At 38.6% G+C, this 25,790-nt stretch overlaps 2 protein-coding genes across 14 annotated transcripts in view; both read left to right on the top strand.

Moving 5' to 3' along the window:
- LOC103428608 (WD repeat-containing protein DWA2) overlaps positions 1-18,601 on the top strand; it is a 19,485-nt gene extending 884 nt beyond the window's left edge. The window contains exons 4-15 of one of the 12 annotated variants that reach the window (XR_011583768.1): positions 19-130; positions 949-1,048; positions 5,741-5,868; positions 6,168-6,237; positions 6,689-6,777; positions 6,938-6,983; positions 7,124-7,191; positions 15,423-15,496; positions 15,587-15,645; positions 15,915-15,957; positions 16,198-16,605; positions 16,689-17,639. Coding sequence is in view for 7 of the 12 variants with exons in the window: in XM_070826965.1 (XP_070683066.1) it covers positions 19-130; positions 949-1,048; positions 5,741-5,868; positions 6,168-6,237; positions 6,689-6,777; positions 6,938-6,983; positions 7,124-7,191; positions 15,423-15,496; positions 15,587-15,645; positions 18,114-18,308 (941 nt within the window). In the remaining 5 variants the exon portion in view is untranslated. Of the gene's footprint in view, positions 1-18; positions 131-948; positions 1,049-5,740; positions 5,869-6,167; positions 6,238-6,688; positions 6,778-6,937; positions 6,984-7,123; positions 7,192-15,422; positions 15,497-15,586; positions 15,646-15,914; positions 16,170-16,197; positions 17,640-18,113; positions 18,348-18,461 lie in introns of those variants that run through there. The other 11 variants (XR_011583769.1, XR_011583767.1, XM_070826965.1 and 8 more) reach the window with 11 other exon arrangements.
- A 31-nt stretch (positions 18,602-18,632) lies between these two features.
- LOC103420882 (protein EARLY STARVATION 1, chloroplastic) lies at positions 18,633-25,146 on the top strand. 2 transcript variants are annotated; one of them, XM_029106525.2, is made up of 12 exons: positions 18,633-19,449; positions 19,592-19,683; positions 19,825-20,018; positions 20,366-20,405; positions 20,933-21,014; positions 21,171-21,248; positions 21,364-21,489; positions 21,712-21,833; positions 22,022-22,061; positions 22,150-22,224; positions 22,432-22,594; positions 24,710-25,146. In XM_029106525.2, the coding sequence occupies exons 1-11, from the start codon at positions 19,094-19,096 to the stop codon at positions 22,589-22,591; spliced, it is 1,365 nt and encodes a 454-aa protein (XP_028962358.1). In that variant the 5' UTR covers positions 18,633-19,093; the 3' UTR covers positions 22,592-22,594; positions 24,710-25,146. The 2 variants fall into 2 exon arrangements, with proteins under 2 accessions (XP_028962358.1, XP_028962357.1); XM_029106524.2 differs by lacking the exon at positions 24,710-25,146 and having other exon boundaries at positions 22,432-22,712.
- The last annotated feature ends 644 nt before the right edge of the window (positions 25,147-25,790 follow it).

Raw genomic sequence — 25,790 nt, 5'->3', positions numbered from 1 at the left:
AGTTCAATGTGCTTGAAGGCGAGTCATACGGAGCAGCAATATGGCAGATCCCCGAGTTATACGGTGAATTGAATTCCCCTCAGTTGGAAAGAATTACCTCCCTCGACTCACAATTTGGCAAGATCAAGTGGTCAGTATGTTAAGCCTGCTCTTTCTCTCGGCATCATTTAGTTGCCCAATTGTGTTTTATTAATTTCGAAGTCATCTTTCATCCTCCCAACCATTTTTTCTTTTCTGTTGTTGTCTTTTTTGGAATGAAATAGAAAGATGTATGCATCTCTAGAAATATAAATTATTACTTTAGTAGTTAAATTTATTATGTTATGCTTAGACCATCTCCAACCCTTGGGCTAAAACCCAAATTTTTTAGCCCAGAAAATTTAGCTTTTAGCCCAGAAACATCTTTTCTGCTCCAACCCTTCTACCTTAAATTTTTAGCCCGGAATTATTAAAGAATGAAATTAGCCTAAATTTTTTTCTTAAATCAATTTAAAAAAAAAAAAAATATGTAGATTATTGTAAATTAATTTTATGAACATTTTAATCTAAAAAAATTTAAATTCCGATAAACATTTCGCATTTAGCCCAGGGGGAAAGCTGGGGGGTATTTGGCCCAGAAATAGCATTTGGCATTTAGCCTAAAATTTTAGCATGGGTTGGAGAGTGTTTGGGGGGTAATTTGGCTTTTAGCCCAGGGTTGAAAATGGTCTTAGAACGAAGATGCTCATCTAATGTTCTTGGATCATGTAAGTTTGTGGAGGAGTATTTGGTGTTCTTGTAACAGGTGTTACTTTGCAATAAATTTCTTGTGGAATATAACTCGAGTTTGTTTCGTGTTATTTGTTTTGAGATGTGGTTTGGTATGAACTTTGTATTATATGTTGGACTCATTGATTCTTTCCATGTTATTTTTGACTCTCTTATGCAATGTGAATATACATTGAACAGCATTCTTTGGTGGCCATCGGGAAGGCATGATAAGTTGATCAGCATTGATGAAGAAAATTTGTCCTTGTGGAGCTTAGATTTATCCAAAAAAGCGGCTCAGGTAATTTTATGATGAATTTCCTTTAGAAATTTCTCGTCAATCATCCGCATATGTGATACATGTTTATGGATAAGTAACCAGATTCTGTCTCTTTTCAAAATTTAAAATGGGAAACTTTGGTTCCAGTTGACCAAAATCTTAGACTAAAACGTTATTTATTTGAATACTTTGATTGAAGGACAAAATATTAAATTTCAGTATTAATAAATAATTTTAATAACGAAAATTAACAATTCCCTCCTAAAATCATGCAAAGTTTAGTACCAAATAGGGATTTTTAATTTTTTCCTCAAATTTGAATTATGTGAAATTAGATCAAATTCTTTATTTATTACAAAATAATTTTTTTTTAATTTTTAAATTTGGGTACGTTAGGGTACATTTTATTATAAAATATGGATATAGTATAGTTAAAAAAAAATTGGTTGGTTTTACATAGAACAAAGTGGTACATTTTTTTTTATTTATGAAAAATGGTATATTTAGGTTCTCATCCCTCATTTTTTTAATTTCATTGATTGAAACCTTATTCCTTTTCAATTTTTGATCAATGTCCTTTGGTTTTTATGCATATAATTATTTCAATAATATAATATTTACATGTTAGCATACTTCAATTTTATAATTAAAAATTATTTAGCCACTTCCAAATAGATCCCTTTAGTGTTAGAAACTTTACATTTGATATAATTATACTAGTATATGTGTGTGAAAGTTTTTTATATTTTGTTTTTAAAATTAAAGGAGAGATGAAGAGAGTGGGAGAGAGAGAACGTAGTTTTTTATATTTTGTTTTTAAAATTAAAGGAGAGATGAAGAGAGTGGGAGAGAGAGAACGTGGGAGTGGGGAGGTGGGGAGAGAGGTTATTTTTTATTTTTTGAATTTTTAAAAAATTAGAGACATTAAAATCACTTGTAGGTGTGGCTTAAACAAAAAAACAGCAAAATTTCGTTTTGTGAATTTACAGTATTGTCCTTAATTTTTTTTATTGTGATAGAAGACTAAATAGTTTTTTCACCCTATTTTGGTTGACAAAAAGGGTTCTATTAATATGTTTTAATTTTTTATTTATTTTTTTAAATTAGAGATGTTAAAATCATTTATAGGTTTAAACAAAAAACAACAAAATTTCGTTTTGTGAATTTACGTTACTATCTTTAACTTTTTTGCTGTGATAGAAGACTAAATAGTCTTTTCACCCTCTTTAGGTTGACAAGGAGGGTTGTACTAATATGTAGTTTAGATTTTGTGACAAATGCATTTTCAATATGTACCTAAATTTAATTTGCAACCATTTTTTTAGTTTTAGTTTGTACCCATATATTTTTGTGCCTGTATTTTTAAACTTTTATTTGTACCCATATTTTTTTAATCTTTTATTTGTACTTCTAAATTATTTATAGTGTACCCATTTTTCATTAAAAATGTACCACTTTGTTATATATACGTAAAATGTAAATGTACCCATTTTCTTAATGTAATCTATTCACTTTTATTTTATTTTATTTATATACCATATTTTATAATATTTTTTATTATTATTTAAAATGGACCAACAACAACAACAATAAAGCCTTATCTCATTAAGTGGGCTCGGCTATATCGCCATTGCGCTTGGTTCTGTGCCACGTCTTCCGTTAGATTCAAGTACTCTAAGCCTTTTCTTAGAGTCTCTTTCCAAATCTTCCTAGTTCTTTCTCTACCCTTTCGACTCTGAACTTCTGTCTCGTAATCGCATCTTCAAACCGGAGCGTCTGTAAACATTCGTTTCACATGTCCAAACCACCTTAACCGATTTTCTCTCATCTTTCCTTCAGTCTCGGCTATTCCTACTTTACCTCGAATATCCTCATTCCTTAGCCTTTCTCGTGTGCCCACACATCCAACGAAGCATTTTCATCTCCGCTACACTCATTGTATGTACGTGTTGATGCTTCACCGTCCAACATTCCGTGCCATAAAACATTGCTGGCCTTATTGCCATCCTAAAAAAATTTCCCTTGAGTTTTAGTGGCATACAACGGTCGCACAACACACATGATGCACTTTTTCACTTCATCCATTCAGCTTGTATTCTATGGTTGAGGTCTACATCCAACTCTCCGTTCTTTTGCAAGATAGATCCTAGGTAGTGAAAGCGGTCGCTCTTTGGTACTTCCTGATCTCTAATCCTCACCCCTAACTCTTCTGAACCTCCATTTGCACTGAACTTGCACTCCATATACTTTGTCTTTGACTAACTTAGGCGAAGACCTTTAGATTCCAACACTTATCTCCAAATGTTAAGCTTCGCATTTACTCATTCCTAAGTTTCATTTATCAACACTATATCGTTTGCGAAAAGCATACACTAAGGAATATCATCTTGAATATGTCACATTAACTCATCAATTACCAATGCAAAAAGGTAAGGACTTAAAGATGAGCCTTCATGTAACCCTACAGTTATGGAAAAGCCTTCGGTTTGTCCTGCATGAATTCTTACGGCAGTCCTTGCTCCATCATACATATCCTTTATAGCTTGGATATATGCTATTCGTACTCCTATCTTCTCTAAAATCCTCCAAAGAATGTCTCTTGAGACCTTATCATATGCTTTTTCCAAATCTATAAAGACCATGTGCAAATCCTTTTTTCATACCTCTATATTTTTCCATCGATCTTCGTAAGAGATAGATTGCCTCCATGGTTGAGCGTCTGACATGAACCTGAATTGATTGTCTGAGACCCGTGTCTCTTGCCTCAGTCTATGCTCAATTACTCTATCCCAAAACTTGATTGTATGACTCATTAACTTAATACCCCTATAGTTCATGCAATTTTGTACTTCCCCACCTTATTCCTGTAGATAGGCACCAAAGTGCTCTTTCGCCACTCATTTGACATCTTCTTCGTTTTCAAAATCTTATTAAAAAGGTTTGTGAGCCATGCTATACCCGTCTCTCCCAAGACTTTCCACACTTCGATCGGTATATCATCTGGGCCTATTGCTTTTTTATGCTTCATCTTTTTCAAAGCTACAACCACTTCTTCCTTCTTAATGCGATGGTAGAATGAGTAGTTTCTACACTCTTTTGAGTTACTCAACTCCCCCAAAGAAGTACTCCTTCATGTCCTTCATTGAAAAGATTATGCAAATAACCTTTCCGTCTATCTTAGACCGCGTTCTCTTTAGCAAGAACCTTTGCGTTCTCATCCTTGATGCACCTCACTTGGTTTAAGTCTCTTGTCTTCTTTTCCCTTGCTCTAGCTAGTTTATAGATATCCAACTCTCCTTCTTTGGTATCTAGTTGCTTATACATATTGTCAAAAGCCGCTAGCTTCGCTTCTCTTACCTCCTTCTTCACTATTCTACACCTTTCATCGTTTTCATTATTTAAAATGGACCAATATTTAAAAATAAAAATATTCAAAATAAGAAATTTGATCAGTTTTCTCACAATTCTAATTTGAGAAAAAAAATTAAATATCCCTATTTGATATTAATCGTTGCATGATTTTAGGAATGATTTAATAACTTTGTTATCAAATTTCTTACATGATATTGAAATTTAACATTTTTTTCTTCAATCAAAGTATTCAAATTAATAAAGTTTCAATCTAAGATTTTAGTCAATCAGAACCGCATCCAAAGTTTCCCTCTTAAATACATGAATGGGTGCATTATAAATAAATTAAGGGTACAAATAAAAGGTTTAAAATTATGGGTACAAATAAAAGATTAAAACAATGATGGGTGTACACAAGGTTCTAAAAGACGCTAGTCGAGCGGAGGTCAAGGGCCTAGCGCCTAGGCAGTTTTTTAAATTTTAATTAAATTTATTATATACCATATAAATAAATATTTGCTTATACTTAAAAAAAATACATAATTATATTGAGATACATAAATTGCAAAATAGAACAACATAGATTATAAGGTATTACAACATATTGAAAACATGGAAGCATATAAGGAGTGTTCATCCAAGTATTCAACAAGTCTGATAATTTATTGAAAAAATAAAATGCAAAATGAAATGTGTGTTCATTCAAGTATTCAACAAGTCTATGATAATTTATTGAAAAAATAAAATGCAAAATGAAAGTTATCTATTTTTTGGTAAGAGTCACGATCTAGTTGGGTGCCTAGCGGGCGCCTAGGCAAGGTTAGCCGCCCTTTTTTAATTTTCATACGCCTAGGGATTAATTGGGATGGTGGTCAGCCGCCTAGCGCCTGGACTTGGATTTTTAGAAGAGTGGGTACACATAAAAATTTCAAAATATGGGCAGTAAAAGAAATTAAATATATGGGTATAAATTAAAACTAAAAAAATTGGCTGCAAATTAAAAAATGGTTGCAAATTTAAAAAAATGGGTACAAATTAAAAATAGATATATTTGGAAATGGTTAAATAATTTTTAATTATAAAATTGAATATGCTGACATGTAATTGAAATAATGACGTGGATAAAAACCAAAACTTACTTATGCATGAACCGAAGAAGAATAAAATGTTATTGTTGTGAGCAAGGTAGGAAGGAAAAGACAACGAAATTTTCCTCTCACTCTCTCACGTATGTTTTGTATTCAATCTTGTTACCATAATAAAACTTATTGGCCTTTCAAGATCTTAAAAGGCTTAGAAGTCAATGGTATATCACTTTCAATTCCAGAGTGATTCTTATTTAGGTTTGTTTTCCGAGTCCAGGTACAATCACAGGAGTCAGCTGGTGTGATGCACTACTTGTCTGGTGGTGCATGGGATCCACATGATATCAATGCTGTTGCAGCAACATGTGAATCATCCATTCATTTTTGGGATCTACGAACAATGAAGTACGTATTAACACTTGCATTGTTTTTATTTGTTAAACAGGGCCAACATGGATTTTCAAACTTAATTAGTCAAATCCTCATGTGAAGCATCTATTCAGTTTTGATAGTTCACATGAAGGGCTGCCTAGGGATGGCTACTGTGGTACTGCTGTACTACTATAGGGACTGGCTTGTCATTCTGCAGATTATATTTATTATCAACGAAGAATGAACAGAGCTATTTTAGGGACTGTTACTTGTTTGAGGTTTTTGTCATCAATATCCTTTCTTGATCAATAATAGTTACCGTTTATATGCAGGAAGACAAATTCTATTGAGCATGCTCACGTTCGCAATGTTGATTATAACCCCAACAAGAAACACGTGCTTGTAAGAATGTAGTTTTCTATTCCTCTGAGTGTGCTTGTTTCATTCGCTGTCTATATTTAATTCAATTCGTTCTCTTCAATTATTCTCTCGAGTCAATTCTGAATTTGAGAACTTGCAAGATGTTCACATAACTTGCATGCTCGACTCATGCACTGACACAGAGACAAGGATTAGTCTATTGTGTTGCATAAAAATCGAGTAACAGTATTCTCATCTCACAAGAAATCTGTCTACCTTCAAAATACATTAGAGCATTTCACAGAAAAAATGAATGACAGGGTCTACTTATGTCTTCCAAAATATATAATGATTAATTGATAGGGTGTACTTATGTCTTCCAAATTATATAATGATTTTTTCTTTTTCTTTTTCTTTATCATTTCTCAACATGGCAGTTATCACGATCATTTGTTTCTGTTACTATAGCACAAATTGTTAAACACTTTTACAGATAACTGCAGAAGATGAATCTGGTATACATGTATGGGATCTTAGGAAGCCAAAAGTGCCTATCCAGGAGCTTCCAGGACACACACACTGGTAAATATTTTCTGTACTGTTGCATTTCGGTCTCTTCAGCCATGGTATTGCCTGATGACCTTTTGTGTTCAGAATTTTTGGGATGTTCATACTGTATCAAAGAAGTGCCAATAATTGCTAACTTTAATTGTCTGATCGTTACCTCTTGAAATATTTTCAGGACATGGGCTGCCCGGTATAACCCTGAGTACGATGGGCTGATTTTGGTTTGTTCTCTCTCTCTCTCTCTCTCTCTCTCACACACACACACACACACACACACACACACACACACACACGCACGCACGCACAATGCTTACATGTTTTAGTACATTGAACACTTTCTGATAAAAGTATTCTATTGCAGAGTTCCGGTACAGACTCAGCTGTCAACCTGTGGTTTGCTTCTCCATATAACAATGATGAGTCTGAACGGTAGTGTACTTGCCCTGACACTCCATAGATTCTTTTGCGTTGACTAATTACACTCTTTGATTTTACTGATGTGGTTCTTATCATGTCTTAACTCCGCCTATGTCTTACATGGCCGGTCCCAAGCCCGGATAAAGGAGGAGGGGGAGGGCGTCAGGTAGTCGACAGCCGGCACTCCATGATCACGTCGAATCCTTATGAAAATGAATCCAGAACAAAATCGCGCTAAAGCTAGGGCGTCACCCGTAAGTGGCGCGCTGTGTGGCCTGAGCACAGTGATAAGTGAGCAAGGGTCGCTGTATCTCCATCGGCACCCGGATGCAGTGTTAAATGAGCAAGGGGGCCATAGAAACTTCTTTTCGAACGACTCCACTCAAAGTTGTTTGGGAGCATATGCTCCTATCAACTTTACCCGGGACACACAAAAGAAGTACTTTGATCCTATTAGACGGGGGAGGGTGAAGAAGCTAGGACAGAAGGGTAGAGTTCAAGAGAGCAAAATGCGTTTAGGAACGTGGAATATAGGAACCTTAACGGGAAAATCTATGGAAGTAGTGGAAGTTATGGTGAGGAGAAGGATAAATATTATGTGCCTACAAGAAACTAAGTGGGTTGGTAGTAAGGCAAAGGATCTAGAAAACTCAGGGTTTAAACTTTGGTATTCGGGCACAAATAGAAAGAGAAACGGTGTTGGCATCATCGTGGACAAGACCTTGGTACAAGATGTTGTAGATGTCAAGAGGGTAGGAGATAGAATCATGGCAATCAAGATTGTAATAGGACAAGAACTTATCAATGTGATTAGTGCGTACGCACCTCAAGTAGGGTTGGATACGAGTTCGAAGGAGAAATTTTGGGAAGATCTTGGAGACTTGGTGCAAGGAATTGCTCAAACGGAGAAGTTATTTATAGGAGGAGATTTAAATGGACACGTGGGCAGGGAGACAGGCAACTATGGAGGTTTTCATGGTGGCCATGGTTTTGGGGAGAGAAACGAGGATGGGGAAGCTATCTTGGATTTTGCAATGGCATATGATCTCTTCTTAGCCAACACCTTCTTTAAGAAGAGAGAAGAACATGTGATCACCTACAAGAGTGGGTCGTCAAAAACACAAATAGATTTTCTTCTAATGAGGAAAGGGGATCGTATAACTTGTAAGGATTGCAAAGTTATACCAGGAGAGAGCGTGGCTAATCAACATCGCTTGTTGGTGATGGATGTACATATCAAAAGAGTAAGACAAAAGAACAAGACTTGGAAGTGCCCAAGGACTAGATGGTGGAATCTAAAAGAAGAAAAACAAGCCATTTTCAAAGAGAAGGTAATCACACAATGTGTGTGGGATAGAGAGGGGGAAGCTAGCCAAATGTGGGATTCCATGGCTAGTTGTATCCGAAAAGTAGCAAAAGAGGTATTAGGAGAGTCCAAGGGCTTTGCCCCACACCAAAAGGAATCTTGGTGGTGGAATGAGGAGGTACAAACGAAGGTGAAGGCTAAGAAGGAATGTTGTAAAGCCTTATACAAGGAGAGGACCGATGAAAATGGTGAAAGGTATAGAAAAGCGAAGCAAGAGGCGAAGAAAGCTGTCAGAGAAGCTAAGTTAGCGGCTTACGACGATATGTATAAACGACTAGATACCAAAGAAGGAGAGTTGGATATCTATAAACTATCTAGAGCAAGGGAAAAGAAGACAAGGGACCTAAACCAAGTGAGGTGCATCAAGGATAAGGATGGAAAGGTTCTTGCTACAGAGAACGCGGTTAAAGACAGATGGAGAGGTTATTTTCATAATCTTTTCAATGAAGGACATGAAATGAGTGCTTCTTTAGGGGAGTTGAGTAACTCAGAAGAGTGTAGAAACTACTCTTTTTATCGTCGAATTCGGAAGGAAGAAGTGATTGTAGCTTTGAAGAAGATGAAGCATAAAAAAGCAATAGGCCCAGACGATATACCAATCGAAGTGTGGAAACTTTTGGGAGAGACAGGTATAACATGACTCACTGACCTTTTCAATAGGATTTTGAAAACGAAGAAGATGCCAAATGAGTGGCGAACGAGCACTTTGGTGCCTATCTACAAGAATAAGGGCGACGTACAAAATTGCATGAACTATAGGGGTATTAAGCTAATGAGTCATACAATGAAGCTCTGGGAGAGAGTCATTGAGCATAGATTGAGGCAAGAGACACGGGTTTCGGACAACCAATTCGGGTTCATGCCAGGGCGCTCAACCATGGAGGCAATCTATCTCTTACGAAGATTGATGGAAAGATATAGAGATGGGAAAAAGGATTTACACATGGTCTTTATAGATTTGGAAAAAGCGTATGATAGGGTCCCAAGAGACATTCTTTGGAGGATTTTAGAGAAGAAAGGAGTACGAGTAGCATATATCCAAGCTATAAAGGATATGTATGAAGGAGCAAAGACTGCCGTAAGAACTCATGAAGGACAGACCGAAAGCTTTCCCATAACTGTAGGATTACATCAAGGCTCATCCTTAAGTCCTTACCTTTTTGCGTTGGTAATGGATGAGTTAACAGGACATATTCAAGATGATATTCCTTGGTGTATGCTTTTCGCAGACGATATAGTGTTGATAGATGAAACTCAGGAAGGGGTAAATGCAAAGCTTAACCTTTGGAGAGAAGTGTTGGAATCTAAAGGTCTTCGCCTAAGCCGATCAAAGACAGAATATATGGAGTGCAAGTTCAGTGCAAATGGAGGCCAAAACGAGTTAGGGGTGAGGATCGGAGATCAAGAAATGCCAAAGAGCGACCGTTTTCGTTACCTAGGATCTATCTTGCAAAAGAACGGAGAATTAGATGGAGATCTCAACCATAGAATACAAGCTGGATGGATGAAGTGGAAGAGTGCATCCGGCGTGTTGTGTGACCGCCGTATGCCACTGAAGCTCAAGGGAAAATTTTATAGGACGGCAATAAGGCCGGCGATGCTGTATGGCACAGAATGTTGGGCGGTGAAACATCAACACGTACACAAAATGGGTGTAGCGGAGATGAGGATGCTTCGTTGGATGTGTGGGCACACGAGAAAGGATAAGATTAGGAATGAGGATATCCGGGGTAAAGTAGGAGTAGCCGAAATTGAAGGAAAGATGAGAGAAAATCGGTTACGGTGGTTTGGACATGTGCAAAGAAGGCCTACTGACGCTCCAATTAGAAGATGCGACTATGGGACAGAGGTTCAGGGCCGAAGGGGTAGAGGAAGACCTAGGAAAACTTTGGAAGAGACTCTAAGAAAAGACTTAGAGTACTTGGATCTAACGAAGGACATGACACAGGATCGAGCACAATGGCGTTCTAAGATTCATATAGCCGATCCCACTCAGTGACTTGGATTTTCCAAGTCTCCAACCGAGAAGTTTTCCTCACTCGGGAAATTAAGGGAACACTACCCCAACCTACATGCTCCACTCAGAAAGCTTCAACATACAAGCTTCAACAAAAGAAAATTCAAAGAACTTAGCGAAGAAGGCTTTGGTGTATTTAACACAATACGTTGAAATGAAGGAAAGCTTATTTATTGATATCCCCGATAAGCTACAAATATGTACATATACATGAGTCAAAATAAACACACAAGAGGGAGCCTTCACAAAGGTTGCTTAGGAGAAGTCTCAGCAGTCGGTAGAGCCCCAGAAAGAGAAGGCACCGGAGGGGGATCATTTGGAGCCTCAGTACTGGACAGAACCCTAGAAGGAGGAGGCATCAGAGGTTGATCATTTGGAGCTTCATTACGCGGTACAGCCCCAGAAGACGAAGGCAATAAATGTCTTTGGAACAAACCCACAAATCTCTGATGATCAAGTAAAACCTGACCATCAGTTTCCTTCATCTGGTCAAGCTTCCTCTTCATGTTTGTAGCATAGTCATGTGCGAGCCGGTGCAACTGTTTATTCTCATGCTTGAGCCCTCTAATCTCCTGTTTGAGACTCATCACTTCAGCCGCCAATGATTCAACTTGGCGGGTTCGAGCAAATAGGCGTTGGGCCATATTAGACATAGAACCTGCACACTGAACACTAAGAGCCAGCGAATCCTTAACAGCTAACTCATCAGACCGTTTGGAAAGTAGTCTGTTATCTTTGGGAGTGAGAAGGTTCCTGGCCACCACCGCAGCGGTCATATCATTCTTCATCACGGAATCCCCAACGGTAAGAGGACCAGTAGGGGAGACGAAGGATGGGCGCCATATGTTGTCTGGAGAAGGCGGGGCTGCCTCTACAACAAGGTTCAAGTCAAAACGACGGTCGGAGGGGCCAGACATTTTCAAAGGTGTTGAAGAGAGAAGAGGTCGGACAAATCAAGATCTTAGAAGTGCAAGAATGAAGCTTCTACTGGTGGAGATTCAAGTGTGCTTTAGAACTTAATGCTAGCCCCTATAAAAATCTGCACTCGACGGAGCTTCAGAAATCGAAGAGGCGCCTGCTCAGAAATCGAAGAGGCGTTTGCTTTCTCAAAAGCTGAGCTGCTTAGAGATCACGAGGGTTGATCTCAGAAATCGAAGAGGCTTTTGCTTTCTCAAAAGTTGGGCTGCTCAAAGACCACGAAGGCCGATCTCAGAAATCGAAAAGGCGCTCGCTTTCTCAAAAGCTGGGCTCCCCAGAGACCACGAGGGCCGATCTCAGAAATCGAAGAGGCACCTATTTTTCCAGCCTTGTCAGCACCTGTCACACGCACACTCAGCTTTGCGGAAATTATGGGCATTCTGTCGAAGACTTCTAGGGAAGTAGAAAACACATGAATCTTACTGTTCAATCACCCACTTCCCACACGCAACAATAGCTCATGGGTACCACAGATAACTTTGCCAAAGTTCTCTGCCAAAGTTGAGCACGTGAAGCTTGCAGCTCCCACTACATCGCTCTGACCAAGAAGGGTAAAAGAATAGCAAAGAAACAGCACTAACAAAGTTTAGACCCATAAATTTTGAAGGTCTAGCTACCATATTATTACCCACAAGGGTAAAGGAACAGTACCACTGCTGGATAATTGGAAAGTCCCTGTGTGTCAACCTCTGTGCTTCGTGGCAAGGTAGACTAGCAAACATGCCCAACCTTTACTCACATTCGAGAAAACACTCCCAACAAGATTGCTTGCTCCAAAATCGAAGAGGCACCGCCTTCCGAATCTCGAGAGCCAGACTCCCAACATGATTACTTTCTCAAAAATCGAAGAGACACTGCTCCCCGAATCTTCGAGAGCCAAACCCCCAGCATGATTGTTTTCTCAAAAATCGATGAGGCATCGTTCTCCGAATCAATCGAAGAGGCGCTCGCTTTCTCAAAAGCTGGGCTGCTCAGAGACCACGAGGGCCGATCTCAGAAATCGAAGAGGCACCTACTTTTCTAGCCTTGTCAGCACCTGTCACACGCACACTCAGCTTTGCAGAAATTATGGGCATTCTGTCGAAGATTTCTAGTGAAGTAGAAAGCACATGAATCTTACTGTTCAATTACCCACTTCCCACACGCAACAATAGCTCATGGGTACCACAGATAACTTTGTCAAAGTTCTCTGCCAAAGTTGAGCACGTGAAGCTTGCAGCTCCCACTACATCGCTCTGACCAAGAAAGGTAAAAGAATAGCAAAGAAACAGCACTAACAAAGTTTAGACACATAAATTTTGAAGGTCTAGCTACCATAATATTACCCACAAGGGTAAAGGAACAGTACCACTGCTGGATAATTGGAAAGTCCCTGTGTGTCAACCTCTGTGCTTCGTGGCAAGGTAGACTAGCAAACATGCCCAACCTTTACTCACATTCGAGAAAACACTCCCAACAAGATTGCTTGCTCCAAAATCGAAGAGGCACCGTCCTCCGAATCTCGAGAGCCAGACTCCCAACATGACTACTTTCTCAAAATCGAAGAGAGGGTAAAGGAACAGTACCATTGCTGGATAATTGGAAAGTCCCTATGTGTCAACCTTTGTGCTTCGTGGCAAGGTAGACTAGCAAACATGCCCAACCTTTACTCAAATTCGAGACAACACTCCCAACAAGATTGCTTGCTCCAAAATCGAAGAGGCACCGCCCTCCGAATCTCGAGAGCCAGACTCCCAACATGATTACTTACTCAAAAATCGAAGAGACACTGCTCTCCGAATCTCGAGAGCCAGACCCCCAGCATGATTGCTTTCTCAAAAATCGAAGAGGCATCGTTCTCCGAATCTCGAGAGCCAGATACCACAGACCACTTTTTCAAAGTGCTCTGACAGAGTTAAAACATGTGAAACTGACAGCTCCCACTACCGTGCTATGACCAAGTAGGGTAAAGGAATAGCATTACTACTTGTTGTTAGGGAGACGCCTATATATGTCAACCTCCATCCCCAACGGACAGGCAGACCTGCAAAAATGCTCAACCCTTCATCATATCTGAGAGGGCACTCCCAACGAAGCCTTTCGAAATATTCAGCTTTCTTTCCCCCCGATAATACCTCTGCAAACAAGCTATACTAGAGCAAGAATATCTCATATCATCAGGGTTAAAAGCAAGAGTATCCCATATCATGCTTTTTCCCTATCTTTTCCTTTGGCCTTGTTTTTACCTGCAAGACAAGGAGAAAGAGAGCAATCAGTCAGCACTTGGAATCAAGCTTCCAGCCAGGAACTGACTGCCTGGAACCCCTTACCTGATTACTTACCTGGCATTGCTCTCGAGTACTCATCTTCAACATCTTATGTTTCCAAGGAAGATTCCGCATCTGCTTGAGGAACAGATAGGGCAAGTGCGAAGGATACAAGGAAGCATGTGGAGACAAGCGTAACAGCACACGTGCCGATACATCCATTACTCTGTCAAAAGCAAAAGTATCCCATATCAGCAGGGTGGAACGTACTCTAGATTTGATGGACTTGTTTTGACCCTCAAATTCTTCAGTCGGCCTTATACTCTGGAGGAAACCAGAAAACCCTCCAGCTCAGTTCAAGAATAAGCCTGTGGAAAGTTACTTCTTCAAAAGCAAAAGTATCTCATATCATCTCTTCTCATTTTTCTTCTCTTTATCCTTCATGCTGTTGCAAGATGGGGAGAAGGTGAACAATCAGTCGGAGCTCTGATTGCTTACCTTGTCTGTCACCTCTTTCAGCAGACCCCCTAGCTCGGCGACTTGGGGGACTCCTACTACATGGTTTGTATCGCGCTTGACCAAGCCTGAAACTACAAGTAAGCTTCAAGTGAAATTGATACATTACCTTGTGCATCTCCACCAGTTAAAGATACCACCCCTGGATGGAGGAAAAGTACTTCCAGAGAAGATGCCACATCTACCTATGAGACAGATAAGGCAAGTCAAGACGACACCACACTCCGATACTTAGAAGTTTCGTGATTACGAGATCATTCTCCCACAATATTTCCTAATGTCATTTGTACTAAATCATTCACTTGTACTCACTAAAGGAGAGCTTGAACCTATGTACTTGTGTAAACCCTTCACAATTAATGAGAACTCTTCTATTCCGTGGACGTAGCCAATCTGGGTGAACCACGTACATCTTGTGTTTGCTTTCCTATCTCTATCCATTTATATACTTATCCACACTAATGACCGGAGCAATCTAGCGAAGATCACAAAAAGCGACCGTTTTCGCTACCTAGGATCTATCTTGCAAGAGAACGGAGAATTAGATGGAAATCTCAACCATAGAATACGAGCTGGATGGATGAAGTGTAAGAGCGCATCCGGCGTGTTGTGTGACCGTCGTAGGCCACTGAAGCTCAAGGGAAAATTTTATAGGATGGCAATAAGGCCAGCGATGTTGTATGGCACAGAATGTTGGGCGGTGAAGCATCAACACGTACACAAAATGGGTGTAGCGGAGATGAGGATGCTTCGTGGGATGTGTGGGCACACGAGAAAGGATAAGATTGGGAATGAGGATATCCGAGGTAAAGTAGGAGTAGCCGAAATTGTAGGAAAGATGAGAGAAAATCGGCTCCGGTGATTTGGACATGTGCAAAGAAGGCCGACTGACACTCCGGTTCGAAGATGTGACTACGGGACAGAGGTTCAGGGCCGAAGGGGTAGAGGAAGACCTAGGAAAACTTTGGAAGAGACTCTAAGAAAAGACTTAGAGTACTTGGATCTAACGGATGACATGACACAAAACCGAGCGCAATGGCGTTCTAGGATTCATATAGCCGACCCCACTTAGTGGGAAAAGGCTTTGTTGTTGTTGTTGGTTCTTATCATGTCTTGTCAGCCTGGTTGACTCGCCTACTAGGCGGATTGATCCATTGCTCAACTCTTACAGTGACTATGAAGATAGTATTTATGGTAACTAAGGCAACTCGTGAGGCATATAATTGATTTTTTTTTTAATTTTTTTTTTATCTTAAACTAAATTAATTTTAATTGAAACTATAGGTCTTGCATGGAGCTCTCGTGAGCCTTGGATCTTTGCATCATTATCCTATGATGGGAGGGTAAGAACCACTAGGGACACCAAGATCTATTTGTTTCAAATCTTTCATTTTTTTCTTCCAGTAGAAGCATGAATTTTAGTATAAGTTTTGTTAAATGATGCCAGTTTCATATGCATTTGTAACATGCTTCATCTGCAATTCGCATACATGCATCAAATGCGTCATCGTCACACAGGCATGTATTGTCTGTGTTTTGAAAGAAGTGTGCACGCTAACCAGTTAAACTATGTCTAATAAAAGCGACATTCTTTCTTTTCCATGAAAAACAGGTAGTTGTAGAATCAGTGAAGCCATTTCTCTCCAAGAAATAAGGTTTGAGAAACTGGTCCCTGTTGTTGTGATTGGTCTACTTGGTGTGTGTTGTTCTGATTTCGTTTGACATTCATTCATGTGTTGAGTACAATTCATCTTTCTTAGATTTCGTGTTTGTCAAATAAGCTCATTGTGTTTCCCTCCCTCCCCCCTTTAGTTATTTGAATGATTACTTGAATAATGGGTTTTTTAACACCTGCGACTGTTACCAATTTTGATCTTATCATCTCTCGCTTGAAGGATGTGAAGGATATGTACAACACTGGAATTTCAAAACTTACATTTGTGCTGCTCAACCAATCTTTGTACATCAGCTCTCTCATTGCTTGACGATTCATGCAATGTGAGAGACGCAAACACAAGAATACGTAATAAAATCGAAGACTCTTGAAGGTGGATTTTTGTTTTGGTTTATGAGGTGGTAGTTGTTGACAAAGATGGATTTGTTGCCTCCTCAACTTTCGTGATCAAGTGACGAGGTTAACCTTATCCAATCCAGATTCCAGACACGCCAAAAGAAATGTGCTTGGTTTCCTCGTCCTGCAACAGCACAGGAGACATCCAAGTGGTCCCACATGTTCTATCAGCCAGACACATGGCCATCATTACACCATGACTCTCTCTCTCGTGCCACCTCCTACTTTACACGTAAGATACCTTATCCTCATTTCTGTCAAATGCAAGATCGTTTATCCACAAGCATTTCTACATGAGAAGCTGGTGGTCAACAGGTGCTCCGGCCATGTCATCATGCTGCCAAGTACTGACACGTGGTGGAGCCAATTGGTTAGACGCGTGTCAAGCAACCTGATAAGGGTTTGTGGAATTCAGAATCTGAAGCCCTCTGCCTATTGGAAGGGGTAGTTGTCTTATTTTCTACCTATATTTTAACAAAAATATTAGTGAAAATCTTTTTTAGAAAAAGACTTTTAGACCCCTACCCCATTTCTCTCCCCCACCGTCTCTCTCTTCTAGTCCCATTTCTCTTGCCTCGTGCCTCTCTGTCTTCTATTTCTTCTCTCTCGGCTTCTCCACCGACCGCCACGGCTGGAAGCTGCGGTTGGTCTACAAGCTCATGCCCAATAGAAGCCTCCAAGAAGCATTGCTGGATTGGAAGAAAATGTTCAGTGTTGTGCTTGATGTGGCTCTTGGGCTCGAGTATTTGCACCATGTTTGTGACTCACCGGTGATTCACGGTGATGTGAAGCCTAGCAGTGTGTTGCTGGACTCGGATTCCCAATGCCAAGATTGGAGATTTTGGATTGGCGAGGTTGAAAACAGAGGTGGATGATCAGGGTGAGCACGGTGGGAGTTTTGGTGGAGGAAGGGCAAGAGGAGGAGGAGGAGGAGAAAGAGAGCGGGGGAAGGAAAAGCGAGATGGGGATGATAATGGATCGATTTTGGAGGAGAGTGTGAGTTTGAATGTTGTGACTGGCGGGCTTGAAGAGGGTCGGTCGCCCGAGTGTTGTGTGGTGAGGATTGGGGATTCCGTACGACGTGGCCGGAACGGGGTTTTATTAAGCGAGTATAATAGTAGACGGCGAAAATATAATGTGGATAGAAAATAGTTCAATGATGTGAGCACTGTTATTTTTTTGGGGTTTGAAAGTGGATAAAGTATTCGGCATTCATCTGTTTGAATTTAGCGCAAATTCAAATCAATAGAGTTTTGTTTTTTGAAACAGGTGTGGGCGAATGAGAGAAATTATCCTGTTCTTGAAATACATTATTTAGGATAAACTAACTCATAATCGCACATATCTACATTAAGAGGAGAGTCGACAAAATCTCACAATGGACTAACCATAATAATTGGTTCGAATTCGTTATTGGTGAGAATCAAATCTAAGATCTCTCACTTTACAAGTGAAGAGTAATACTACTAAACCTTAGTAGTAAGTTACTAATTCCTTGATTTTAGTTGAATTGGTTGGAAAGTAGTAACAAACTTCATCAAAAGGAGGAGATTTGAATTCACCAATGTGACGCGTGTTGGGCATTCAAAGTCATGTAAACGATGCATGATGTTGCAAATGTAAAAAAATTAGTGCATGCAAGTTTTTTCCGTTTCATTAAAATGCATGTATGTGAATATGAATGGATTCACTTTGAAACTAGTGGCTACTTACTTAATTTGTCATATGAATTTTGGCTAGAGTAAGAGTCAAGACTTGTGGAAGAGAGCACGTGTCAGCGGTAGAGAGAGCCATGGTGGGGAGAAACACAAAACAGAAGAAAGAATGGAAGTGGGGTCAAGTCTGCTCACGTGTAACGGTGGTAAGATAAAATCGCGGGATTGGAGGCGGAGGGCACGGCCGATTGTTTGCACTTGCAGCCACCAACCCATCTGACTCACTCGACTCTTCTGTTTTGCTCACCCTTAGCTTAAGGTGACTGTTACCCCTTCTAGAATCTTGCCACGTCTCTTTAAATGATGGATATCTATGAACAAAATGATCGGCCCTTTTTATAATTAATTCAATTTTTTATTTTTTTATTTACAGATAACCATGAGGCCAAATTTTAGTCGCCCTAATCTCAACTTTGCTAATTTCTCCAATTTCTGAGTCTATCCCTCAATTTCTCGTAACAAACCAACCACATGATTACCATTTCCCTCCACCGTCTCTATTTCTGTCACATCCAGCAGGAGGAGGAGGAGAAATTGAAAAAGGTGGAGAGGTTGATTTACAAAAGACAAGAGGATGCGAGGCCTCCCGAGTCCCTCCATCCTTCCTTCCCTCCTTAGTTGTTCATCTTCTTCTGGCCAGTGGCCACAGCCCACCTCATTCAATCAGTCAATTTTCAAATGTCGCTCTGCGTTGCTCTCATTGCCCTCCCTCCCTCCCCCCTAACCTTCTCCCTTATTTCTTTCTTTATAAATTGAACCACTAACCAAATTACTTCTCCAACCTCATTAATTAATTAACTTCCCCCAAATTCAAAACCAAAAAACCAAAAAACCAAAACCAAACCCAAAACCCAAACCCAAACCCAAACCCAAACTCAGGGAGAGAGACTACTTAGTCAGTCTCCCAATCCAACTCCTACAGTGAGGACTCCCTCCCAACCCTCTCAGTCTCAGTCCACGTTTCCTCCGCTTGGGATTCATTGGGATGGCTTTTTTGTAAACGCAATGGTGGCCACTTCCAGAGGCTTCGCTTCTCCTCCTGATTTCAAGCTCACCCGCCTCGGCCTCGCTTTCCATCCATATCCCCATCCCCATCCTTCTACCGATGCTAATGCCGGCCGCATGCGGGATCTCAGGAAGCGCAGGAGGAGACTCTCCCTTCCCAGGGCCGACCCACCCGCAGTCACTCTAATCACTTGCTGCTGCTCCGACCCCGTTGTTCCGATTCTCTCCGGAAAGACCGTCGACAAGGCGGACGACCGGCGCTTCGATTCCAAGAAAAGGGCTCACAGAGCTGCTGGAGTCCAAGCCTCCGCCGCATTACCCTTCTTCGCTTCGTCTTCCTCTTCTTCTCCTGCTCAGTACGTTACATTTTCAATTTTCAAATTTCAATTTTCAATTTATGAGGGAATTTACTTCAATTCCGTTCTGTTTGTTCTAGTATTGTTTTTGGCTTTTGGTGTTTATAATTAATTCACTCTACTCTACTGTATATTGCTGCAGATCTCGCTTCCTGTCCAAACAAGAGAAACACTACCCTCGCTGTACCCCAAGAAACTCCGGTCCACAATCTCGTGACAGTCCTCCGAAAAGAGGTAATTCAATCAATCAATCATTCACCACTTGCTAATATACCATCATTGTGCTTCATGGATGGTTTCGGTAGATAATTACTATGATATTTGATTGATCATTGTTCTTGTTGTGATTATTGTGGTGTTTGATATGTTTTATAGATACTGGCATTGCCAATGAGAAGGAGTGGGGCATCAGCTTGTTAAACGAAAATGTAAACGAGTCTGGTACCAATGAAGATGGCAGCACTTGGTATCGCGAAAGTGGCGAGGACCTTGGCAACAATGGCTACAGATGTAGGTGGACAAGGATGGGTGGTACCTCCCACGACGCTTCTTCACAATGGAAAGAAACTGTATAATATCATAATTTATCATAATTATTTTGCTTTTTTAACTTTGTTAGCTCTGCCATGTATGACTTGACAAACCTTCTTGACTATCCTTCACTTTATTAGGCATCTCCGTCATTTTGTTTACAGTAATAGTTATCACTGAATTCTAAGATTGTATTATCAAGGCGCCTTTATTTCATTCTCAAAAGCCCTAAAAAAGTAGAGGGGGACTTGGACATCCTGCTACCTGTAAACTAGTGTCATATTCATATTCCAAGTCCCTTGCTGCATTGACTTTGTCTTTATAACCCCATTGAGAATCATCCCAGGTGGATGCATTTAATTGGATTTATTGATCTCATTGACAGTGGTGGGAGAAAAGTGACTGGACCGGATACAAAGAGCTAGGTATACTTCTTCCTTGTCTTCATCTTCAACTGCTAACTCTCATTAACCATGTCCATCACTACAAAATTTCAATGAATGAGATATCTTAGGTTCTTCATTGTCCTGAATAAACCACAAACTTCAGAGTAGTTTGACATAAACAAAGCAATACATTCATTTTTCTAGACGGGAAAAAAGTTTTTGCTTCAATATAAAACATTTATGGTCATCTAATAAGTAAATTTGTAGGCACTGTCTTTGTAGGTCCAGTATCATCCTTGTTTCTGGAAATTTTTGAACTCAACCCTTCCCACTGCTGTGAAAACTAGCACAAATATCTAAGGGCATTGAACGACAATCATTCACTACAGACGTGATTAATTAATCAATATCTGTTTTTTTTTTTTTTTTTTTTTTTTTTTTTCCTGAAGACACTCTTCTGTCCTGTGTACGTTTACAGCAACTCGTCTTTCAGCTAATTTCAGTACTATATCATGGGCATGGGTACATATAGGCATGCATAATTCCCATCTGTTATCTTTTCATAGGTGTGGAGAAATCTGGTAGAAATGCTGAAGGGGATTCGTGGTGGGAAACTTGGCAAGAAGTTCTTCATCAAGATGAATGGAGGTCTTTATTTTACCTTTATTTCATTTAAGTTTTAGAGAATTACTTTTAACTTACTAAGCGAGCGGTAGTTTTAGAAATTTTTTAAATTTATATTTCTTGACCTCCTCTTGTTTCATTCTCCCAATATAAATCACTGTTGCAACTTTGAAAGCACAGTAATGTAGCAAGAATTGAGAGAAGTGCACAGAAACAAGCAAAATCAGGCACTGAAAATGCTGGATGGTATGAGAAATGGTAAGCTAAAGTACGGTTTGCTGCTAATTCATTTTTCAGTCACATTATAATGCATTGAAGGATTGATGAATTAGATAAAACATATGGACGATTTTACTTAATAATTTGGATGCAGGTGGGAGAAATATGATGCTAAAGGCTGGACCGAGAAAGGAGCACACAAATATGGAAGACTTAATGAGCAGTCCTGGTGGGAGAAGTGGGGAGAGCATTATGATGGAAGGGGATCTGTTCTCAAATGGTTTTTTTCTTCTAATTATCTTCTCTAACTGACTTGATTTAATTCTTCATCTGTTCATTTAAAACAAAAAACCCTTCATTGTTCCTCCTTCCTCTTAAATTCGGAAATTCGTTTGTCATCCGGTATCATCATTTGACCATTTACAATGAAAAATATGAAGCACAATACAGGCAGCTAAAAAATATCTAGTCATTGATATATGCTGGACGCTATAATTTTCAGGACTGATAAATGGGCTGAGACTGAACTTGGAACCAAATGGGGAGACAAGTGGGAAGAGAAGTTCTTTGCTGGAATAGGTTCGCGACAAGGGGAGACATGGCATGTATCTCCAAGCGGTGAACGTATGTGCAAGGACCTTGAACTATGATCAACACAAAATTTGTTTGCCCTTAATTGTTTCCTTTTACTATACCACGTGTCAAACATATATATAGTCTTGAATCTGTTCCAATTATTCAGATCTTCATGTTCATTTAACTTTTCAATAATGTAATCTGATGCAACTCTCTTTTTGTTCTCTAATGTCTAGGTTGGTCAAGGACATGGGGAGAAGAGCACTTTGGAAATGGGTACGGAAAAGGGATAAGCTTGCTGAACTGCATTGTCATCTATTGTTTTGGTTTTTCTTTGACAAGTTAACTTGCTTTCTCGTTGCAGTAAGGTGCACAAATATGGGAAAAGCACGACTGGGGAAAGCTGGGATATTGTTGTGGACGAGGAGACCTATTACGAGTAATAGTTTCTCCCTCTCTCTGTCTCTCTCTCTGTCTCCAACTCTCTCTCCACACACACTTCCGCGCTGGAGTTGGTTCTGTCTGCATTTAGTATATTGAAGCAGTCAAAAGGATTCTAGGGAATCAAATATATATAATTTAGATTATATCTTCTGTTATTGCTCTTACTGTAAAACTAATTTTGATTTTTCAATCTTTGATGAAGGGCTGAGCCGCATTACGGATGGGCAGATGTTGTTGGTGACTCTAGCCAATTGCTGTCAATTAAACCTCGAGAAAGGCCACCTGGTGTCTACCCTGCCCTTGATTTTGGATCATTGTCGCCTCCGGTTGATGAACCGCCAGATGAATTTTCTCCACAATGAAAGGTGACTAAACTTAGGTGGTCTAGTTTAGAATGTGGATCGAATTCCAATTATATTGGCTGAAACTCGTCTTTTGTAACGGACATTTTAGTCTTCATTTTATTCATTCTTTCAGTCGCCACTACGTTTAGTTTTTTTGTTTTGAGTTTTTAGTTAGGGTGAATGCTGCTATATTTTTCGCATTATTTTTTTTTTTGGAGAGTTGCATTCTACTTCTTCCATACCCGACGGAGATTTCTAGTATTTATATGTTCTTGCTTGTATGACCAAAATACGTTTTCACAATTTTGATTCGGTTTTTTCAACTTTTACAAAAATCATTACAAAGTCTTATTTGGTGCTGTTTTCTAGAACGTTATCCATTGGGAGATTTCATTGACCCCTGGAAATAGTTTTGATGAATTTTCTAAATCACAAAATAGAATAATAGATAGGAAAATCCTAGCATGGTCCTAGAGTGGTTCTGGCATCCGTATTGTCTTTGAAAGGTCTTAACTAATTTTTTACAAGCTTAGGGTGGGCGGAGAAAATTAAATTGAATTATTCAAAGTCTTTTTAGAAATTGGCAAAACCGTTAGCGACTTATTGCTCACAATTTTTTGTAAAAATCAATTTTTTTAGTTTTGCGAGATCTTTTGCATGCGAATTAAGGGAAACATTTTAAGCCCATTCGAAGCGATCTTTTAATTTATTTGACTTCAAAAAGCTTTATTTTTTATTTTTTATTTTTTTATTTTTTTTTTGAATTTTCCAAGTCGCGAAATAGAATTATTGATAGAAGATTAGTCGGTTTTGCGAATTTGTTTATAAATCATTATTCAATCTATTTATTTTCACCTTCATCTCACCGTAAAGTTTTGAAAATTAAGTTAAGACATTATGTTGATATTCTTAAGGGTGGACCCCATTTTAACAATGTTTTGGGGCTCACAACCATATTTTTTTAACGTAGTTTTTTAGTTTCGGCTTAAATAGTCTACTGAATATACATTTGTTGCTCAATAAATTGTAAATCTGCTTCCAAACGCCTTATAAATTTTTCCTTAATGCTCATGGAAATATGTCTTGAAAATAAAAAATTTGCATTTTTGAGGTAAAAAACATGTTAACACTCACGGTTTTTAATTGGTTTTGCAAATTCGTATAGAATTCATTATTCAATCTACTTATTTTCACCTTTGCCTCACCATAAAGTTTTGAAAATTAAGGTTACATTCTATTGATATCCTTGAGGGTGGAACCCCATTTTAACAATGTTTTGGGCCTCATAGCTATATTTTTGACTTATTTTTTTAGTTTTCTGCTCAAATAGTCTACTAAATGTACATTTATTGCTCAATAAATCCTAAATCCACTTCCAAATGCCTTATAAAGTTTTTCTTAATGCTCACACAAAATATTTTGTATAAATAAAAATTTACATTTTTCGCAAAAAACGTGGGTCACGGTATTTAGTCGGTTCTTACAAGTTCGTACATAAATTATCATTCAAACTATTTATTTTCACCTTCGCCTCACTGTGAAGTTTTGAAAATTAAAGTAAGATTTTCTGTCAATATTCTTGAGGGAGGAATCCCATTTGGGCCTCACTACTATTATTTTCACTTATTTGCTTACTTTTTGGGTTTAAATATTATACTAAATATACATTTATTGCTTAATAAACCGTAAAACCATGTCCAAATATCTTATAAAGTTTTCCCTAAAGTTCATGGGACGTAGTTCGCAAAAAAAAAAAAAATCATTTCTCACAAAAAAATGTGAGTTAACACTCACGGTTTTTAGTCGATTTGTGCAAATTTGTACATAAATTGTCGTTTAAACTATTTATTTTCACCTTTGATGCACCGTGAAGTTTTGAAAATTAAAGTAAGACTGTATGTTAATATTCTTGAGAGTGGAACCCCATTTTGACAATGTATGGGGCTTCACTATTATATTGTTCACTTATTTGCTTAGTTTTCGACTTAAATATTATACTAAATATACTTTTATTGCTCATTAAACCGTAAAAGAACTTCCAAATGTCTTATAAAGTTATCTTTAATGCTCATGGAAAATATTTCACGAAATAATTTTTTGTGAAGTTTTAACAAAAAAAACGTGGGTATTCGGCAGGCTTGACACATGCAAAACGATGAGGACTCTACGAAGCAGAATGAGGCGAACCTAGGCGAACGGAAAGGGAGGCGGGCCCTGCTCATTGAAAATACGAGCGGGCTTTTGGCACACAAAAAGAGAATGGATCCGTCGCACACAAAATGGGGCTGGATCTGTCGTGCAAACTAAGGCCACTCGGGACATACAAAATGAGGTGAGCTGGTGCACGGAAAATGGGGATATAAAACGAAATCAAAAGGTATTTGAATCTACATAAAGTAATGTAGGAAGAAAAGAAAATTGAATGAAAAAATAAATAAATAAATAAATAAATGAAATAGAAAAGGATACGATCGGTAGTTTACTACCGATTATTTTCAGAAATTGTCGCTAGCTTATTAGCAACAGTTCCAAGTACGAATTGCTAGCTTCATACCGAACCCCCATTTTCAATTTTTCTTATTAGTTTTTTCTTTATGTTTTTCGCTTATGTTTGTTTTATTTCTCTTACCATAACAACAAACTATCAAACTCATATTCTTCAAAATATATTTTTCCGTGCAAAATCTATTATAATACATATTTAAACACTTGTAATCAACGATTTAAAACCTAAATTTAAAGATATTTGAATTTAATAGTGGTTACTCAAATAAAGTAATGTACGAAGAAAAAATTGAAGGGAAAAAAAAGCAAAAAATAAATAAATAAGGGAATTGTTATTAGCACTCCAAAAATCTCATTTTACACTCCAAACTTTCTATATTAGAAAAGAAAAATACACTTGTGAGGAGTGTAGAATGAGATTTTTGGAGTATCAATAACACTTCCCATAAATAAATTGGAATTGGGAAAGATCGGTACCACACTACCGATCCTCGTCCAGTCGTATTTAAATCACCGTTCAATCTATTTATTTTCACCTTTGCCTCACTGTGAAGTTTTGAAAATTAACGTAAGACTTTTCGTTGAGATTCTTGAGGGTAAAACCCTATTTTTGGGTCTACTACTATATTTTTCACTTTTTTATATTTATTTTTCGGCTTAAATATTCTACTAAATATACATTTATTGTTCAATACATTGTAAATCCACTTCC

Source organism: Malus domestica, chromosome 08, assembly GCF_042453785.1.
Source record: "Malus domestica chromosome 08, GDT2T_hap1".
NCBI classification, from domain to species: Eukaryota; Viridiplantae; Streptophyta; class Magnoliopsida; order Rosales; family Rosaceae; genus Malus; species Malus domestica.
The sequence above is the reverse complement of the archived record's forward strand: the minus strand, read 5'-3'. Positions and strand labels throughout refer to the sequence as shown.

Excerpts from the sequence above, each read along its gene's own strand:
- LOC103420882 (XM_029106525.2), top strand. The coding sequence starts at position 19,094 with ATGGTGGCCACTTCCAGAGGCTTCGCTTCTCCTCCTGATTTCAAGCTC. Across the intron at positions 19,450-19,591 it reads TCCTCTTCTTCTCCTGCTCA|ATCTCGCTTCCTGTCCAAAC; the intron begins GTACGTTACATT and ends ATATTGCTGCAG. Across the intron at positions 20,019-20,365 it reads CTTCACAATGGAAAGAAACT|TGGTGGGAGAAAAGTGACTG; the intron begins GTATAATATCAT and ends TCTCATTGACAG.